Source organism: Triturus cristatus, chromosome 5_2 (genome assembly GCF_964204655.1).
Source record: "Triturus cristatus chromosome 5_2, aTriCri1.1, whole genome shotgun sequence".
Taxonomy (NCBI): Eukaryota; Metazoa; Chordata; class Amphibia; order Caudata; family Salamandridae; genus Triturus; species Triturus cristatus.
Genome location: NC_140588.1, coordinates 520,891,189 through 520,913,084, shown reverse-complemented (window position 1 = coordinate 520,913,084; position 21,896 = coordinate 520,891,189). Strand labels below are relative to the sequence as shown.

Genomic DNA, 21,896 nt, shown 5'->3' with positions numbered 1-21,896 from the left:
ACAATTGTAGTTCAGTATTGAACCAGGAGAACGGGCCCATTTTCCTTTATTGATTTCTGACCCAGGGCAAAATTGCCACTCTATGTTTGTCCCAGGTAGAAAGCATTATCATTATTGATGAAGGAATTCAACAGCACCTTCTTCTGTAACTATTAGAGGCATGAGGCACAGTGGCTTCATATGTTGAAATCGTACTGAAAAGTTAATATGTATTGAAGAGGGGCCCGCTTGGTCTCATCTACAATAAGGAATGTTCAAGTGGAGATTTCACATTTAATTTGGTACATTCCACAGAAAAATGAGGTTGCCCCAGAGTATATTAACATTTTAGTACAATCCCCAGAGCCTCATTTTTCCAACGGGAGTAATATAATGAATAGCAATCACAAGGTTGTGCATATTTTGTCCACCCCTCTGGTGAGTCTCCCATTGGCCTGATGCAGTTCTCATGAGCCCTCAATGAGCCTTCCTGAGATCAGTGCCTGAACTCTTCCTAAAAGCAGACAGGTAGGGCTCTGTCCTACATGTGCTGCTTGGATCAACATTCTAGCCCTTGCGCTGTCGGGGCCTACTGCAAAGAGGGCAACCATTGAAGTCTGGTTGCACAATATTGAGAGCTGTAACCTTCAACCACTCCAGGGTATGGCTCCCTAATACACGCAGATCACCGCACACTTGTCTGTATGCACAACCTTGTGATTGCTATTCATTATATTACTCCCGTTGGAAAAATGAGGCTCTGGGGATTGTACTAAAATGTTAATATACTCTGGGGCAACCTCATTTTTCTGTGGAATGTACCAAATTAAATGTGAAATCTCCACTTGAACATTCCTTATTGTAGATGAGACCAAGCGGGCCCCTCTTCAATACATATTAACTTTTCAGTACGATTTCAACATATGAAGCCACTGTGCCTCATGCCTCTAATAGTTACAGAAGAAGGTGCTGTTGAATTCCTTCATCAATAATGATAATGCTTTCTACCTGGGACAAACATAGAGTGGCAATTTTGCCCTGGGTCAGAAATCAATAAAGGAAAATGGGCCCGTTCTCCTGGTTCAATACTGAACTACAATTGTAAATGAGGAGTAGAGGGCCCCTCACACCCCGGGGTCCCAGTGCCTCTGCACCTGCTGTACCATTGATAGCTATAACTTTGCAGGGGCAAACACGTCTGATTCTGATTCTACTCACACTTGAGTTTCACTGCAAGAAAAGAAACAGAATAGCCAACCAGTTAGTATAAATATATAGCCACTGGTTCTCTTGAAATGCTGTCCTTCCAAACTTATATGGGTCAGAGCTTAAGGACAAATGTCAATGGTATATAAGGGAATTATCTCACGATATTTTCTAGGTAAACTGCCAGACAATATTTTTAAGAGTATATAATCCCACTTGGATTAATTGTATTGATATTTATTTATTTGGGTTTCCTAAAACTCTGATATGATGCTCATATGTCTGGACTTATCCTAGACACCCCTGCTTTGGTGTATATATTATTTCTATTCCCATAAACCCCTCAGAGCAGACTGACTGATGGTCTATGTTATTCTGATATCACTCCTAACTCACCAGCCTAGATAGTGGTAGCCTTTCTTTGCGGTGGCCAAAGCATAACACAAAACGGTATTGTTTATTCTATGGAGACATAAAAGAAATAAAAACTACCCTCTGTGATCGAAACAAAACAGATGTACTAGAGGGTTTAGCACAAATATGCCAGCTATTTCTTCCCCAGCAAGTTATAAAATATGCAGCAGTGTCTACAATATATATTTTTTAAAAGTACTTATTTTTTTTACTAACACTGAATAAAAAGTAAATATAAATTGCTAACCCCCCCCCCCCCACCCCAGAGTCCGAATCATTTGAATATTCAGATATTGTTCAATAAAGTGGTTCCCAGTGCAGGTTCTTAGATTACAGCTCGGTGCAGAGTCAAGATGGTGTGCCACAATGTCAGAAGCATAGACCTTGTTCTGCGTTCACTTGGTAAAACCTTGTTCTGACTATTTTCCTTTAATAAAACGAGCAGTCCGATTACTAAAAGTGAAGGCAATCTGACAAATTAGAGGTAATCTGGCAATTCTACCGGTGCTTACATGGAAATGTAAGCAGGTTTTGCCTCCTCCTTTTTTTCTGGGCCATGAATGTTTTGTTCAGCTCGTGCATATGTGCTATACTCCGTTAAAGGGATACGTTTTTTGGGTGCACAGAAAACAGAAAATCGAGTATGCCTAATCTGGAACAGCACACAAAATGGCGTTTGCTCTTATACTCTCTCAGTATATTATACCCTCAGACTCAGTGCATGTACTCCCACCAAGTTACAAGGGATTAATTCAATATGCTTGCAATCTGTAAGGAAGAAAGCAATACTGTAAACAACAGGGTTTATAATATTTTCTCCTGAAGTTACCAGCGGTAGTATGCAATACACTTTCCACTGCAATTTATTAACCTACAACCTTTTAGAGCTGTTTCACAGTTTGCAGTGGACTCAGATGACTTAAGCGCTCTGGATGGTTTAATCTACAAATGCAATTCTGCTGCACCTGAAGAGATTTCACAAGATTGATAATCCTTCCAGGACTTATGTTTGCTGACTCTAAAGATGATTTAGTTGACATGTTTGCTGCCTTTAACACTGATTTAGTTGAAGTGTCTCAAATGCTATGATATACATCACTTACCCTATAATACTTACATGGAAACATCACTTTGTTGTCTCCAGTGAATAATAAACCTACCTTTTGTAACAATGCTGCCTTTTTCTACAGGTTCAGAATCTTCCAGCAGTGCTGGCTCCTCAGGGTCTTTGTCAAGAACACATCAACCTCTCCAAAGCTCACCCCTTCTTCCAGGCCTATCAGCATGTTCGACAAGTAACCTTTCGTACTCAGACAATGGAATGAGTGGTCAGGTGACACCAAGCAGCACCAGCTACATTCTACTTCCACTAGATGCTGCAGGCATTCCTCCAGGCAGCATTCTTCTAAATCCACACACAGGTAACATCCCACTTCTGTCTACCAATCCTACTGTTTGGGACTGGAGAGTGACAGCCACACTGTGTGCGATATGCTGACTTCCGGCAGGTGGCTGGGAGCATATCCTGAAAATGTTAAATGGATTTATGGATTCATATCACAGAATAGGGATTTGTCTTCTGTTTGTATTATTAAGAGGTATGGGTGACAACAGTCTCCCAGACTTCATCAGACACAGTAAGGACCTGAGTAGAATATCTTTCATCCTTGAAAAACATTTTTGTCTATTGCACCTTATCTTGACAAGCTTCACGCACTACCCCTACAAGATCTGCCCATTCTGAAATCCGAACGATGTCCTCATCAAACTTCTCCTCTTCTAAATTCGGCTCTACCTTCAGAATGCTTTTGGTTCATGGGTAGCTAACATTCATTTCCCTTTGAACGACACTTTTATAATCATTTTATGCATGACGTAGACCTAACTCTCAAAAACACTGTATCACTATATATTGTGAATTATTATTGAACTTGAGCCTGCTTACTTGCTACTGTTTTAAATTCCATGTCTTTTATATGTTATTATTGTCTTCGTTGGATGCACCAATGCTTAATCTTAGCCAGTGTGTGTTGCATTAGGTTAGATGGTATGCAGATAAAGTACACAGAAAGGGTCAGCAGATTAATTGTCTTGTGACTTCACGTTTGGTTGTATGAATAGTATAGTCTTCAAGTGTTTTTCTTTAAATGCAAACAATAACTATGTTTGCATATAAGATTTCACTGCTTTAGGCACCCACAACCCCCTTTAATGCCTGTTGGTTACATGCAGCAAATAAAAACTTTCCGGTGGTGGTATAACAGTGGCATGAAAAGCACTAGTTCAAGGAAGCAATGTGGGACCCCGGGTGGATTGGATAAGCGCCCACCCATTATTGATGTCATTTGACAGTCATGGTTGTGGCATCTGGTGCAGTGGGACCCTCACACTCTGAGACCATGGTTCTACTGCACCTGCTGCACCGTTGATAGTTTATGTCTCTGATCAGTTCTCATAAAACCTGTACTGGCTACCCAATTTCTAATAAGATATAGTGAATCTGTATTGTGCAAAATATTTATGCACCACCACCTGCAGGAGCCTCCTCCTGGGATGTTTCATAACAGGTCGATCAGTGTATAAAGGCGGTTTTATTGAACACATTTATACGCAGACCAATGAGGCTTATATCAGATTTTTTTACGAAAACACATAGAAAACTCTACAGGACTGGTATATAAATGAGCCGAGGTGGCTTTATTTGGGTTGCATAGGCTCACCACAAACCTATTGTTATAGAACATTATCACTGTCGTCCTTCATAATTCTCAGGAAGGTCTGTACATCACAATGAGTGTTATACATGATAGAAACATTACTGCATATCACTTCAATGTGGGCTGAGGAAAGTGACAGTCATGGAAAGAACTAAATAAGCAGAAGGCTATTTTTGGGTAATAAACAATGACAGAACAGTATCCTATTTGTAGTGTGTAAGCGTGGGCGAAGTCCTTCATATTTAGCTTTTGACTGTGTGGGATTATAGGAAATAGGGCTATTAGATTGCTATTTTTATTTTTAGCACTCATGCATAGCGCAATCTATAGTATGATATTACTCTGTGTAACCCAGAACTAATTAAAATCAAGGGTCTGGTTTAGTATCTGTCAACCAAACCCTCAGTCTGCTTGCTGTACTCTGAGTTGGGTGGATATTTAGCTTTCAAACAACTGTGCATTCTCCGCATCTGCTGCTGAAATACTTACTCCGATGGTCCCTACAGAGTATGGGCCATCAGAATAAGGACATGAGTCCTCCCTCCCTACGTTGAGTGGACAGTGTGATGTACTTTTTTCTATCCATCACCACCAAGGAAAACCTGGTGATCATGAACAGCAAAATAAAACATTTATAATTGTTTTTTAAAATTGATCTGCCATTTTTGGAGTTTGTTTGTTAAAACAAAAAGGTTTTCTTCACTGCAGCCTAAAAGACAATGGTTGTGCACCAAACTTTCAGGGCCTTCAAAAGAGCCTCCATTGTGATTGCTCCTATGTACACAAAGAATCACTGCTGGGCTGGTGGAGATCTCCAAGTGTGGCAGTCCTTTATCTGTCATGGAACTGACATAATGTGCCTTACCTCCCTGAAGTGCAGTGGTAAAACTCCCAAATCCTACCCCAAGTCTGTTGAGGGGGTATGTAACTGGGAAAATGACATATGGCAGCTAATCAGTATTAATGAGAGAAAACAATAGATGCTCTTGAATAATATCAGCATAGTTGCTTTGACTGATATTGTCAGAGAAAGCAAATCCTTAACGACTCGGGCATATTTATAGGCATTTGACACGGCAGCGCATGAAGTCACCTTGCTGTGCTGCCCTGCATTAAAGTGAAAGGCCAGGAATGCACATTATCTATGGCATATGGTACATTCCTGTCCTTTTCCCCTGTGCTGGTGCCGTTTCAGCAGCCTAGTGCCTATGCAAGCACCCTTGCATCATGGTGCAGGGGTGCCTGTGTTGCATGCAGGATTTTTTTGTACAGAAGGGGCACCTTCATCTTTTTAGAGAGGAAAAAATGATGAGAAATAAAGTTATATCTCCCCGGTGAGCCTCCCCTGGGGAGGCGTAAGCTTTTGGTTCATCAACAGGATATATGGTGTTGAAAATCTGCAATGCATCCAAATCCGTGGGCATTGCATGGGAACGCCCACCACAATGCTCATGGAATGCCTCCCTAGTGCAGAGTAAGGCAACGCAGCAATTTGCGCTGCCTTGCCTTACTCCATTTCTATGAGGCCTTTCAAAGCCATGCAAAGTGGCTTTGTGTGGCCTCATAAATATGATTTGGTGGCTTGCACCACCGTTGCATCACAAAAAGTGAGGGGCTCGTAAATATGCCCCTCATCCTTTACTGGTGGGGAACTTCCTGACACTTTTCTGCTCTCTTTAGTTGTTTAAAGATACTTTTTATCCTAATCTCTTACAAATCAACAAAGGACAAATAATGTAATCTTTTCACCAGCTGCTACATGCCCACCTGCTTGAGTACATGCATTCCTTTAAGCAGCTCACTTGCCATGGTTCACTTCAATATACAGTTATAAATAATTCCTATTTGTAAAGCGCAAGCATATTGCCCCCTTAAGGGTTTCAAGGTGCTGGGGGCCATCGGAGAGATTAAGTGAGCTATTGCTCAGAGTCACAACGATGCTGAGCTGCTGCCGGCGATCGAACTGTGAGCCCTGTGCTCCGGAGTCAGCCACTCTGGCTGCTGTGCCACACCTCTCTAATAATGAAGATATCCTAACAACTTCAGAACAAGAGACCTCGAAGGTCAATTCACACTTCAACATTTCTGCCTTTTCTAAGGTACTTTACTAGAGTAATGTGTTTGTATGAGCGTGGTTCAGCTTGCTAAAGCCTTTCGGATTGCAATATCGCCTTGAGAGTTTGGGCCTAGCATTTACATAATGGCTTTCTGATTTTACATTCAAGAAGGGCTCTTAAAAATTGTTTACTTGGTTACCCCTGTTGTTCTCAGCATAGGTCATTCTGCGCATTTTAGCAGAGTAAAAGCATTACGCTATAAGAGTAATTATACCCTGGCATCCCCTCTCGTCCGGCTCTGTGGTGCCACACAGAGGCATTAGGATTCAGGCAAATCTTCCAAGGGAGCGGGCAATCTCGCCTGCTCTCACCTCAATTTCCTGGGAATGGGCTAGCAGCTGCCAACATGGCTGAATACAGAAAAGGTAGGCACCTAGCCACGTATGTGCTTAGTAAAAAATGAATCTGTCCATGAACAAATTTACCCCATAAACACAGTGCAGTGCAGATTACACCATTGCCCGTAAGCACATTCATTTGACCTTTACTTCAGCTAAGAAAACATTCAGCATATTACATTAATTTTGTTACAGGTCAACCATTTGTGAATCCTGATGGTACACCTGCAATCTACAACCCACCAGGTGCTCAACAGCCAATAAGAAGTCAGATTGTAGGACAGACGCAACAGCAGCAGCCTTCATCACAGCAACAGCAATCACCACAGCAAATAGCAGGCCACCTTATCACACAGGTAACCTATTCATTTCCATTAGGGTGTAGTTTGCACTGAAAACAATTTTGCTATTGATACAATGTTGCTATTGATAACACTTTAATAATTCCCTCATCTTTTTTTCTCCTTGCTTTGCTCTGGTGTACAGTAAATAGCTCAACCATAGGACACTTGGACCTGTCCACTTACATTTCTTATAGACTTCGCAATCACTCATTGTTCACACATTATTCACCTACATGGTGCTGTCTTGTTTAATTCACTCTATAACACTTTGTTTCCTTTACATCAATCATGTGTCATTCTTAGTTACATGTTTTAGTAAATACAAAGTAATGCAAGGCAGCGCGCTACCCTGCTTGACTTTGTTTTGGGTGAGTGTTACATGGGTAGAGCATGTATTCTGACACAAAGCCAGAATAACAAGGACTTGTTAACCTGGGTTTGCGCCAAATTGGTGCACTTACCTAACAGACGTAACGAGGAGACATATCTGTACTTCTCCTTCTACTTCCTCTTTCCATGTGTGCTACATTCGACAGTATGTATAGAAAGAAGAATATACCTCTAAGGATTTTTTGGGAGCAAGAAGGAATCCTTTCCTACACAAAAACAAATTTGCCTGTAACGCAAGCACCTTTGTGCTACACAATGTGCCAATGCAAGGAAAGAACAGAAATGTGTATTTGCAAATATGGAGCATTTCTGCTCTCTCCTTTCCACACAACACAGCACAACAAGCTCCTTTGCTGCGCCACTTTGCCTGAAATCATAGTGAGTGAACCCCTGAGAGAATGTGCCGTGACAGCTGTTGTTCTCGCTGAGATGTTGACATTTTAAGCTGCCCCTTTAGATGTGTTACGGGAAGGGAAGTTTTCATGACACCTGCAATTTGTCAGAAGGGAGCACATCTGTGAAGCTGGCGAGTCCATTTACTGTCTGACGCCTTCATGAGCTGATGGTCAGCTTCGGGGGGAGTCAGAGCAGATGGCTCAGTGGTGTAATATTTGACGTGAAGGGCAAGGCCTTCATTTTTTGCATGAACATGTGTGACAAGCATACACGTGTTTCACTCTAATGCTCTTCTGTCTGAAGGTTACTTGGAGTCTGCACTTCTCGAGTAGCTGAGTGTCTCATGCTGACGATGCTGCTAGGGTTTTTTTTGTCCAAAATTTGTCTTTTGTAAATGTTTTGTTGCTGAACGATGCCTGACACTCTCTGTCACACTGTTCACCATCTTGTAGAAGCTCATCTTTGGGCTGTGCACACCTCCCTCAAAACCCCCAGCCCCCATTTCCTCTTTAAGAAACCAATATAATAATACATCAGTGAAGGTAGTAAATTCACAGCCACTATGATGTTCTGCAATGCTTAGAAAAAAAGGCCACTCTGTGCCTCGATTCATGCTGTATGAATTTAGCAAAATGTATTTCTCCTTTGCTCTGTTTTTCGTCCTGGAGTTTTAGATCTCTCCTTTTTGTGCATCTTTTTGAATTGGGTTGGGAGGAAGCAACTGACTGCTGACAATGCATTATTACTGGTATCTATGGCAACCTACCGCAGCAACAACTTAAGAGGGCCAAAAGCGAGAAAAGAGAGGTCAATTTCAATGTAATTGGTATCTGCATAATAAGGTGCTCTAAATGAATGGTCAGAAGCAATAATAAAACAATTACTGCTAAGAGCAAGAGATGTGATCCCCCTTGTTTCACCACCTCTGCAATTTCTTGTTTTTCTGACCTTTCTTTTCTTCACCAGGGTCCAGGCAATTAGCCTCAAACGTTTTAGACCTTTTTATCCTGGCATTTTGCGGTGAGAAAAGATTGATGGGATTCGGGTGTATTTAGGCAGAGAGCCTTTCTGAGTCTGTCAGCCTGGCCCTTTGGAGCAAAATACAATTCAAAAGCAAAACAGCAAGCAGGTTCTCTTATAGCTCCTCGGTGCCAAGAGCATGGGACCTTGCCGACTGGATCATAATGTGATTTTATGTGCCCAGCACCTTTAACCTCTTCAGTGCCCATGACGAGCTGGACTCGTCATGGGCCGCGGTTGCGCTGTGCCCATGACGAGTCCAGCTCGTCATGAACCCCGCCCGCTAATGCAACGGCCGGCACTGGGCGGGGAAATGGCGTGGCACTGAAGGGGTTAAACCTTATATAAATAATATTAGCGGATGCACCTTACGGTGTCTGTTTTCAAATATTTTTTTTTCTGTTGTTCTTCGTTGACCCCAAGTTCAACTTTGGGACGAGGGACATGCCACATGAGAATTTCTTTCTATGGATTTGACAAAGTGTTCACTTTTAGTTGATCCCCTCTTATCAAGCACCACGTGTTCCTGTAGTTCCTTATGCTTTCTGCTTCAACTAGTGTTCTAGTTTCATGCCTGCCTGAACACCTCTATGTTAGAGACCTACCTTCAATCACCATCTGTGTATGGTTAATCAAAGAGGGGAGAACTCATGCGAATGTCTAGCGGGTGGTTTGCGTCTCTGTTGGTAACTGTCTCTTGACAGATATGCAGTTCTGCAGGTCATGAGCTCCTATCCTGGAAGGACAGAATCGGCGTCGGATTCACAAAGGCAAACTTACATTTTTGTGGAAGTTTACGATTATTTGCCTTTCACAACATTATTTTACTCGTAGTCCACACATCAAAAGATAGGACTTTGTTTCCAGCTTGCATTTAAACTATCTATAGCATTTTGTTTAGCAAATAAAAACAAGTTTATATGAAAGCATAATATAAAAATGCTGGTTGACTCTCACTATTATTATTTTACTTATTAGAGTTATGATTATAACAATACAAAAAAGAGTATGGTTCCTCAATAATCATGTCTGGGATTTCCGTATTACTGTTTAGTTGTGGCACTTTTACTAGTAATAGGATACCACACGAGTAATATCCTAAAATGTCTTACAGTTGTGTTGTGATGCCAGAGACAGTGTCACAATACCTTGTGTCAGCGCTAGTGTGTAAAGGAGATGCCTCAGCCAAAGATCAGCTGTAGCACCTTTTTAAATAATGAAGCTATGTGTAAAATTTTGTTAGAAAAGCAAATTAAATAAATACAATCAAATACATGTAAATGCTATTTATAAAAATTGCTTTGCAACTCTGATTATTTTTATTATTACCATTGTTTTCAGAATGCACAAAGTCTGTCTTCACTGTTAAAAAATTAGACTCTAATGTCCTTACTACAGTCTATGTGTGACATCACTGTGCACCTGCAATAAGTGTTCGCATCTCCACTGTCCTAAAGATATCTTCATTTGTGTTATGAGGTCCTGCAATGTTACAAAGCCCCCTGGCAGGGTTTGTTTGAAAAGCATCTGCCTGTGTCAAAGCTCAGCAAACTGCTGCCTAAATAATGGAATGAAGAGTAGCAGTCCAGCTCCGCTTCATTGTCCTTCCTACGCGCCCAGTCATTGGCTAATAAGGAGACGCTAGAGCTGTTTTTAGGTCGAGCCTAGAACAGCGCATGCGCTGTTACTCGAATTTTTGTAAGGGGATTTTCAAAGTGCTGCAGCCGCTGGCCTAAAGCCTGAGTGCATGTGCGCGTGAACGCGCGCAGCCGCCATATGTCTCCTCACGGTACTGTACTTCATGAAGGCGCTTTTGCTATAATCGGGCACCGGCGCTTTACTTTTAGTGTTAAAAATAAAGTGCCGGTGCCGCGATTATAGCGAAAGTAAAGAAATAGATGCTTGTTTCTATTTCTTTACCTTTGGTATAATCGCGGCACCGGCGCTTTACTTTTAATGTTAAAAATAAAGCGCTGGTGCCGCGATTATAGCAAAAGTAAAGAAATAGAAACAAGCATCTATTTCTTTACAAAGAACAAGCATTGGCATAACCAATAGGTCTCGCTTTTGGGACCTTATAAGTATTTATTTATGCAGCACAATTTCTTATGGGCAACAACAACTGTTGCATGGCTAAACACTTACAAGGTCCCAAAGGTGAGACCTATTGGCTATGCCAATGCTTGTTTCATTTACTGCTTTGAGGGTGTTTAGGCCAGAATGGAATCCATCTGCATGTTCACTGCACCTTCTGCACTTTCTACGCCACCACTCAGTGTGCTCTACACCCAGTGACTTATCAAGAGACTTAAAATATGCTTACAACAAATTACAAGCTGCACAAGGGATTGCTCGTTTCGCAATACATGGATTACATGCATTCGATCCATAGCCAGCGTCACTCTCTTATAAAGGAGCAACTAAACAAGGATTATGAAGTGGTTCGTCTGGAGTGATGTCGTGAGAGTGTACGATATATTGAAAAAAAATGCTCCCTAGTGCAAGTTACAATGATCTTGCAATTCACCTCAGAGTTCCATGGCCCCATGAGAAGAGTTTCCCTTGTTTCTTTGTTGTTCCAGGAACTGTTTTGTGGTTTGCAACATCATTACAATGTAGAGTGGGACTTCTTTATCATATTTAATATTCTTATGTTTATCATTAATATAAATAGCAATGAATTATAATCATGATAATTATAAAATGATTACTGTTCCTTTAAAAATGACCTTGCAGTGCTCCATTGTGCTATGCAACACATACTACTTAAAAAATAATGAGAATTGAATGGAATTCAAGTTCCTTATGTAAGTAAGTAGTACCCAGTGTTGAAATTGTTATTTTGTAAAGACGCGCTATTCAAACACCAATTCTAAGCGCTCAACACTGTCTTTACTCTGATAGAATGCGCAGGGTGCAAAAGGGGCTTCTTTGACAGACAGTGTGTATTTTAATCATGAAAAGAAAAATCAATGATGTAGCACAAAATAAATTATTTTAGAAAATCAAGTGTTTAGCTGCAAATGCGTGCTTGCTTCTCTGTTGTGCCCAGCAAAGGCTTGACCGATTTTCTTTCTTTGCAGCCCGTCCAGGCTCTGCAGTCATCATCTCAATCAGTGCAGTACCCAGCTCTCTCCTACCCTTCCCAGCACCTTCTGTCCCTCTCTGCCACTCAACAGTTTCCTGTGGTATGTCTGCTTTCTGTTTGTTTTCAGCCTAGTCTTTGGTGGTGGTGTCAACTGTGTGTAAGGGCACATTTCTATATTTTGTGTTTATTTGTTTGCTGTATTTCGGACTGCTGCACGTTTCGCCTCATGGGCACTTCAGAACGACTTTTCCTCTTTGCGCTGATTTGCACTTGCATAATACCCTGTACTTATACACATACCACTTGACCACGCACAGGCATTTCTGAGCTATGGCGTTGCTGTTGCCTTGCGACACCACACCCAACAGGGACTGGCAGGGAGCGTCTCCTCTGTAGCGCAGGAGTCGCCCATGCAACCAATGGTCTGTGCATTTTTGTGAGGTAAGGGGATTTCTGGGGCCCTCTGCCACATTCAGCAGAAGGGCCCCATCATTTTACGTTAAGTCACTGCCGACCGCCATATATGTACTCCTCTCTGTTGTGTAGCTTGGTTTGCACTGTCATACACACCTGCTTTGTAAACCATATCATTTTTTTTTCTTTTGAGCACGTATGAAATTTCGTTCAGGGAACATATATTCGTGTACGCTGAACGCCATAGCTCTGAGGTCACTGGACTCCTGTCCAAATAGACAAAGCCTTTCACGTCGCATTTGCTTAGCGCCGTTACGCAGCGTAGACCCGTTACGCAGCATAGACCTTTGTTACATTTCTCACTGCGTGCCTGACTAATGACCCGTGCACGCGCAGTAAACATTCTGATTGGCATTCATTAGACAAAGTGCACGGGACAGGCGGGTACAACCTCATTACTGCGGGAGCAGATGTAGCAGGCCAGTTACTCCTTCCAAGGGCTCTGCGGCTGCAGACTACTATATGGATGGTATACTTCGGTTCGGACACAGAATGTTCTTCCGTTGCATTCAACCATCTGGACTTTTGGGTGGAATTTAAAAAGTGTTATGACTTCCTTTGAAATTCAGAGGTTCTTTCTTACGATAACAGAGTGTCAAAGGAGAGGATCTGAGACAAGCTTTACAAGTCCTTCCCCATCCCATGCAGACAGTCTACAAAAGTGAGAGATGTAAAATAAAGCTCTAAATTGAAAGAAACAGCCTCCCAGCTAAAGTTTGATGAAGCGTCTCTGCAGGCGTCTTGTGGGAGGTTTGTAGCGACCGAGAGCTCCTTTGAAATTGCGTTGAGCGTCATTAAATCAAACCCCTGCTGTGAAGATTTTTTTTTGATGGAATTACAGGTCTGTAATGAAAAAAAAAATCAAAACACACTCCTTCCCAGTCCCCAGTAGACTGGGAAAGGACACATTTCTTTTAACCCGTTTAAAGGAATGATTTCTATATTTTAGCTGTTTCTTTAGAAGCACAAACTGTGTTAACACATTTTAGTCCAAATTCTGCAAAGGATACTGCATTCCAGTCTGTGCCAGTGCAGCCATACCAGCCACCTCACAGGCAGAGCAGACACCGCGCTATGTAGTGCTGCTGATGGAAAGAGTATTTTCAGTTTCTTGCTTGGTGCTTTGGCAAGAGGTTTTTAGTTCAGTGGCCATGCTTTTGTTTCCTTTGTTTAACTGCAATCTCTGTATATTAAAGAACATGTTTTCGAGTTCTTCAAAGAGTTAAATGAATAATGCCGAATTTGTTTAGGCGCAATAATTGAATAAAAACATACATATATTATTAAAAATATTAGACACCATATTTACAATATTAAAGGTGCGGAGCAGCGCAGAAACTCACCCTGCTGTCACAGGGAAAGAGCAAGAAAGCGCAGTATTTATCCAAAACTGCGCATTCCTGTCCTTTTCCCCTGCGCTGGCTCTGTTTTGGCAGCCTAGAGCCACCATTGTGCACGCTTGCCTTTGTTGTTGCATTCAGGATTGTTTTTGTGCATGAAGAGGTATCTTCCTCCACAAAATCTATCCTGTGAGGCTTTTTCCTCTTTATGTGTGTGCTGCAGTATGCAGTAAAAATAGAAAGAGGGAAAAACAAACATAAATAAACCCGTTATGGCTCCCCTGGGAAGGTGTATCTTTTTGCCACATTCCCAGGTTTACAAGGTTTTGTAAATCTAGGAATGCGTCAAAAACCATGGGAGTTGCGTGGGAACACCCACTCAATGCCCATGGGAGACCTACCCAGGGTACAGTAACGAAACCCAGCAATTTGCACTGCATTGTATTACTGCAGATTTTTGGAGCCAAGCTAAGTGGCTTTGCGTGGCTTCTAAAATATGACTTTAGGTTTGTATCTCTCTTGCACCACATTGGACGGTGCAAACGCAATACAAACCAGGTCATAAATATGGCATCAGGTTTCAATGTTTTGAGGAACTCATGTTAAAACTATGGAATGCAAATTAGACCCCTGTTGATGTTATTGACTGGTTTCATTTTCTACAGAGAGATGATATCACAACACAGTTTTCCCAGATGAGTCTAAGCCGCCAGTCATCAGGAGAAACCACCGACCCACCTTCTGGGCCTGTATACCCGTCACCTATTCTTCCACCACCACCTCCACAGACTAGTTATGTTATGGCATCGCCAAGTCAGCAAATTCCTCCAGGAAGTTTTGCAGGTGCAGGACCACCAGCCTCTCAACAGCCAATACAGCCGCCACCCCCTCCACAAGGATATGTTCAACAACCCCCATCGCAGGTATGTAGCTTGTTATTTCCTAAACATAGCATGTACAACACATAGAAGTGCACATCTGGTATTACATGATTGGTCTTTGTAACTCTGCTAATAGGTGTGGGCACTGCACAACCAGTCAGCCACAACAAAAGCTGAAAGCAGACAATTATTTTTTTCTGGAATGCCCAAGCATTTCCAGCACTTTCATTGTTTATGGAAATTGAAACTCAAGAAAAGTGAGGTGTGGAAATTCAGTTTGGCAATATTGCTTGTAGCTGGCTTATAACGATATACCAGCATGCCCTCTGTGCTATACACCATACTAGATTACCACCCCCTGTCACTTAAGGCCAAGATTTGTATCCAAAAGTTGCATATGTGTTTTGCAGTATGTTTTTGATTACATGAATCAGAGCATTTGTATTCAGGTGTGAAGAGCAACATTTTGGTTTATATTTAATTGACTATTGTATTTTTTGGGGTGCTGTTGGAGACATCGATTGAAGCATTAGGAGCACTAGTCACTTAAGCTACGGTATGGTAGAGGGGCTGTCTTCAAATATAGTGCACTTGCAGGTCATTCCTCCGAAGTCAAACCCCCCAGATTGTATCTGGGGAGTGTGGACCCTAGATGCCAAGATAGGCTTAGAAGGTTTGTCTATGGATTTATCCCAGAAATGTCTGTGCGTACCCATATTTAAGATTGCTCTGTCTTGACATCTTTGGTATACCTTCTACAAGAGGAAAATAGAAAAAGTTTAATCGTGCCCATAGCCTTTCATCCTTCCGAATTTGATTGAATGATTCCACTGAGTTTGGAAAAAAGTGAACTCAGTGGATCATCTATCTAAGGAGTGCAATGCCATTAGGAATCCACGAATGAGCGCAGACTAGGGCTATGCCCTTTACACAAAGAGATGCTACTGTATAAAATCTGTAATTTTGCTAGCTCAATTACTCCACTAGTGAGTGCATGTGCACAGCATGGAAATACAGAGCAGTGGTTGTCCAACTGCAGCGTGTTCCTCTACTGGAGCCTTCATAGCCCATACTTGGTGCCTTAAGGCCCATAGGGCCGTCACAGCCACTTCAGCGGACTTGGTACATCTTATTTTTTCACTCTACACTTAAAGTTAGTGGGTAAGTGCATGTTTGAAGACAGGGATATTTATTTGTAAAATAGTTGCAGAGCCGCATTCTGCTCCTGTGCAGCTTTATAAAGCAGTCCGTTGTTTATAGTGTTTCAAAACTGCATAGATTTTTATACTAGGAGCTATAGAAGGCAGTAAAGTTTATTTCGGCAACCCAATTTTTCCACTTATAATATCATCTTAATTGTTTTAACTTCTCTGGCTGCAAAGGGCTAAATCTGTGCATTCTGTCTAATAATTGTGTAATCTGTCTGCTAAATTAGTTTTCACTATATTTGCATGCTTTATTAGCATCACAGACATAGAAGCTGAATTCAAACCTCATTTGTTTTACATCCAATCCTCGAGGTAGGATCAGTTAAGTGTATGGGCCTCCAAATGTAGCATTATACTACGTGTTAGATAGCCTTTAAAGGGTGTCATGCAGCAGACAGCTGCTTCAGAGCAAGGTGGTTTGAATGTGGTGATTGGATGCACCAGAGAAGCAGATCCTGTGGAGAGACAGGGGAGATGGTGTGTTTCTGGAGGACTTTAATAGAGCAGCTGCAGGGGATATCATTATATCAAACCATTTATATCTGTCTGGCGAAATTCCAAGAAGATTATGGTTGACTGTCTCATACTAGTGGCAGGATTGTATTCCACAAACTGTGGAGACAAACTCATATGGATCAATCTAAGAACCCTCCCATCGACCTAAGGGAAAAATAATTACTTTGCTTTAAAGAACTCTCATCCACCAGGGGTACCCATGGTGGCATGCTTCATCATAGATTTCCATCTCGTTCCATTGTGGAACAGGGCATGCTACAATGTGTAGGATGCATGGGAGCACTTTGTTGGAAAATAAATAGGGTAGTGATTGGGGGTAGGGGGTACTCCTTAAAAACACCTGCCCAGTAGCCCTAAAGTATTTACATCAGCCTTATTGAATAGTTGTTGATTGTGGTAGTATGATCGGTCCTGACGAAACCCATGAGAATTTGGAAACATAAGTGTCAGAAGCGTTGACCCTAAGAGGAAGTAGGGGTAAGCAGAGAGAGCCCTGTGACTTTCTATCTTTTTCCATTTTTAACCATGCCAGCTGGCTCCCAGATTAAAACATTAGGGCTAGCAGGCAGGAATTTTTAAAAAGTAACCCTACCCCCACTCACTACCTCATTCCTTTTCCAACAAAGTGCTCCTGTGCAGCTCACAGGTTATAGCATACCCCGATCTGCAATGGAATGGGAAAGAACTCTATGATGAAGCATGCCACCAAAGAGAACCCTTGGTGGCAGGGAGTTCTTTAAAGGAAAAGGAGTCTTTCCCCTTAGGTCAACAGGAGGGTTCTAAGGTTGATCCAATCAAGTTGGGCTCTATAGTTTGTGTAAAGTTCTGTGTTAGGCGAGGGTGAGCTCTTGCTCTACAGCAGCTCTTCACTCTCCTTAATTTGTTTAGAGATTGTATTGCTGTATTAAGCTGGAGAGAGTCTCTTGTCCGTACCCTTGAGGCACATTGTGGATGAGGCACAGCATTTGCACTGTGATCTTTTTTTAACATTGAACTAGTGAAAACAATATCAATTATTATTTTCATTTTCTATGGGAGGGACAGATAGGAGAAAGGGTTAGGAAACCAGGGTCTGTTGTCAGTATATGGTTTCCCCCAATGTATTTCAGTGTGCCGTCACAATTAAGGCATTTGCTTCGAAATATTTACAATGTGATCTCTGAGCATGAAGCTTGAACAGGTTCTTCTGTCACTGTTAAGCATAATAACCAAGGTTAGAGATCCCATATACACTACTTCTGATACAGTGCTAAAGCAGGCACTCCACTCGTCCAAACACAGAACACCTGGACAAACGACAGCGTATTTGGCATAAGCTGTCATATAGTCAATCATATCATCATTTAAAACTTTTGAAAATTTACCATGAAGGACAACCAAGTATCATGAAAGCAAACGTAACCCCAAATACCTAAGGTAGATAGATGTGAGTAAAATGAATAGTCCTTTTACTTTTGCATATTTCACTTTTGTGTTTTAAATTGATAAACTAACTAATTTTACTCATCTATTTCACCAAAGCCCATACTTGAAAATTGGTATGAAGAAGTCAAAGCAAAGGTGCTAAACGTCTTCATCATTGGTCGCAGTCTCATGGTCATGAATTCCTCTCTAGTTCAGCGTTGGTTCTGTGTACCAAGGAGGTCTGATGAGTTTCTATCAAAGCCCTTTAGCTCCATTTCCATAAAGTTACCGATGACAGAAGTGCTCAAGTCTCCTATTTGATTCACATGTCAAATGCTGCTCATCGCAAGCCTTAAGACCAATTTAAACAGTTACTAGACTGATCCAATGCCTTGCATTTGCCAAACGAGAAATAATGTTGGTGCCCAGTTGTATCCGCATGCATATTGCTGAATTATAACTTGTCCGCCAAGAGCTTCCAGAGCTGTATTTGGTTAATCGCGGCTGTAATATCTATTTCGTTCTTTATTAGGCATATCACTTCAAGCGCTTGTGAAAATAGTAGATATGATCTCATTACTCTCGCTCAGTTTACTTTCCAGTCTGCCCTGATTATCTTGACGTACATTGTTCTGAGAAGGCCATCTGCTCTTTACTTGTTCTTTTACGCCTCCATAACACCCCGCGATGGATTCTTAAAGCATATGTCTTTGTCTCCAGGTTTATTTGACTTTCATGAGCTCCCCCAGGCATCATTGCGTGAACCTTCCCCGCCAACCTTGCCTTCCGAGCGCTCTTGCGCTTGAAGACGCGTCTGCCCCTTCAATGAATATGGATGAGGCGGGGAGCACACACCACCTGTCCTCCCTCCCTAGTGTAGCCAGGCAGAGCCACCGACACCCTGAACAGGTAGCCATTCATCATATTTAATTGACTTGAACATGTTAGACACCTCAGATCAGTAATGTGTGTTGTCTTGCCGAAGACTGATTGCTTTCTTCTGCTCTCCACCTAAGACCCAGCCTGTCCCATGGGTAAGGCAGAAGAATACTGAACGTGATTACTGCCATGAAATCAGATGCACAGAGGGGCTGTCAGCCCGTTTTCCAAGCACGCATTTCCATTCCAACAATTGTAACTTAATTAGTGATAAATAACTGCCTTTAAACCACAGTTTAAGGCGCCGGATCGTTAGTCGCTTGGCGCCTCTTTTATCACCTCCCGCGCACCACATTTGTGACAAACAGGTGACGGCTTTATCTGCTGAACTCTGTGTAAAAAAAATCTATAATTGTCATAGCGCGGCAGTTCCCAGTCTCGAACACCCATTTGCATCGCGTTTGCCTCAATGATGCTGCTTCCGCCTCCGCAACACGTTTGCAAATCCATGGCAACTGTTGCTACTTCAGAGGCAAAATTAGTACCAGCGCTTGCGACGTGAAGGGATGCTAATCTCGAGCACCGCGCGAATGTGCTGACATTTTGAGACACAATTATTGTGCTACCATTTGGCCTGACATATACAGTTTCTTAAGTGTGGCTCGTGCTGCGTCTCTAATTAAGAGTTCCCTCTGAAAATGTTCCGTAATGAGCAGTTTCACATACCGCCTCGGCAGCCCCGAAAAAAACACACTCAACGATCGGTGTGGATTCCTACATCAGCTGCACTGCATTTTACGGAGATGCTTTACGATATCTGGATTAACCCCTAATGTGCAGTATTACAACCCAGGCAAAGCAGGCATGGTTCGCAGAGGCCCATCTACACGTTTTTCTACAGTGAGCCAGTCAAAGTGTCTGATTCAGAAAACATCGAAGGCGCGCCAGTATAGCGCAAGCATCTAGTCGCTAGTCGCAACACTAGCATCCTTAAGTAGTAAGAGGAGGAGAGTGGCCCAGTAGCTAGAGATGCCAACTTTGGAACCCGGGGATCTAGGTACCCGCGGTGCTTGGCTCAACTTCATGTAACTCTGAGAAGAGCCTCCCTGTGCCTACAAATGTGAACCACTTGATGTGCACGATCTTGGAGCACGTCTTCCTACCTGTGCAGCGCTCCATTGCGTCCTAGGTAGGTTTGCACGGTACCCACACATGCGTTATAAGATTGGCAAAGGGTGAAATGTCTGTGTTACACATATGGGAGGCCTCATCTACAACTTCAAAGCATGCAGAATTTCAGTTAGTTAGTGCAGGTGACACCCAGGGATATAAAAATAGGTGTTCTTAGGGAATTTGTCAGGAAAAAAGCTGTGCAAACAATTGAAAAAGCACGGTTGTAAATGTTCATGTTGGCAATGCATGCACTTATCTGTTTTAAACATCCTGAATGAACCAGGAATGCATGGTGCAAATGGTGTGCTCCAGTAAACCAATATTCTCTATTTGCAGATGGTACATTGAGAAAGAGAAGGTTGTCCATGAGTTAAAGAAATCCCAAAACTCTTTCTTTTTTAATGTCACGTGTTCCATTACCCTATTGCATGGAAGTCCTGCAATACAAATAGTCCTCAAACATTGGGTTAGGTAAAAAAAAGAAGCAACTTTCGGCAAATTTTCCCTGAGTACACCTGGAAGATTTGTAAACCAAGTGAACAGTTATACATTTCTGTATTGTGTAAGGTTATACCGCACATTTTAGCTTTATTGCTTGTTTGTTTATCTGTTCCACTGAGATCCGGTTAGATCCAGTAATAGGGGATTCTAATGCTGATAAAGCTGTGAACGTTTTTGAAACAGAAGGGGGATGTGAACGTTTTTGTATGTGTTAATCTTACATTATGACATTTGGTAAATCTTTCATGAATATGTTGATTTTTGTGGCACGTGTTCAGTCGACTGTGCATGACCATCACAAGCTCCTTGACATTCAGCTGAATTTCAGATGTGCAGTCTGGCATCTTTTAATTCAGACACATCAAATTTGCCAAGTGTAATTTTCACTATTTCCATAAAAATATCACTGCAATTTCGATGCCAGACATCACTAGGAAATTGAAGAGTGAGATATGAGGTAAAGCATTCTAACTTTATATTTATGTAGGCTGTATATGCTGCAGAACCAGATTGATTCCAGGCACAAAAACTATTAAGATTAAGTACATATTGATTGCAAATATATACATAGTGATTGAAGGTAAAATTCAATAGAGCAAGGCTAAAAATGGATGTGGGTGAGAGCATCAGACATGTCCAGAAGTCAATCTTTAAGTATAGAATGTGAAGAAGCAAAGCTAGATATTCATGATGAATAATATTTGGAGGTAAATTAGAGTAAGTGCATGGTAGAAGAGATCTCAGCCTCAACTGGACTTTGACATTTTTGCAATAGATGGGTCTTGGGTCCTGGCCATCATTGCATCAGTAATTGGAAGTCGTGGATGTCTTTCTTCATAGTAAATAGCTAAATGTATAAAACATGAAAGATGACACATGACTTGTGATGTATTTAGCTGGAATTCATTTTGAAATGTTTTCTAAATGTTTTCCTTCCGACACCGATCTTTAATGCATAATTCAATATACTGCTTACACATATGTTAGTATGAGTCCCCCATGGCTTTTTGAATGTAAAATACCAATATAGTAGTACTGTATATATATATTTTGGTTTCATGTATTGCTAACGAGAATCTGTCTAGTGATTAATAATGGCGCTCGGCCTGAACTCACCATAAAATCAAGTTCTATGGCTCACTCTTCTCTTGATGTTAAGCCCATTGCCAGAGTAACACTGCAGGAGAATGTGCCAGAAAATGTTGTGCAAAACGTCTATTTTTGGCCACATCCTTTAGATAACCTTGCCTGATAAGTTGGTTGTCCATGCTGCATATTCCTAGTAGCCTCTACATGGTAAAACTCAGCTGGGCTTTGGGGTCTTCCACTGTGATGAGAAATCAATATTTTGCAGGGAACCTTAAGCATTGCATTTGGTGTTTATTGCTATAGTTTGCATGGCTGTTGTGCGAGTTATGACTGTTGTTCCTAAACATAACTTGAGAGTGCAGTGGTTCTTATTTAATTTGTAACCATCATTGCTCTGAGTTTTGTAAATGATTATATTGATG

The 21,896-nt window shown here is 41.7% G+C and overlaps 1 protein-coding gene across 6 annotated transcripts in view; it reads left to right on the top strand.

Moving 5' to 3' along the window:
* ARPP21 (cAMP regulated phosphoprotein 21) overlaps positions 1-21,896 on the top strand; it is a 345,287-nt gene that overhangs the window by 171,210 nt on the left and 152,181 nt on the right. For all 6 annotated transcript variants that reach the window (XM_085607564.1, XM_085607568.1, XM_085607567.1 and 3 more), the window contains 4 exons: positions 2,790-3,020; positions 6,967-7,127; positions 12,005-12,109; positions 14,489-14,746. In XM_085607564.1, coding sequence (XP_085463690.1) covers positions 2,790-3,020; positions 6,967-7,127; positions 12,005-12,109; positions 14,489-14,746 — 755 coding nt within the window. The remainder of the gene's footprint in view (positions 1-2,789; positions 3,021-6,966; positions 7,128-12,004; positions 12,110-14,488; positions 14,747-21,896) is intronic.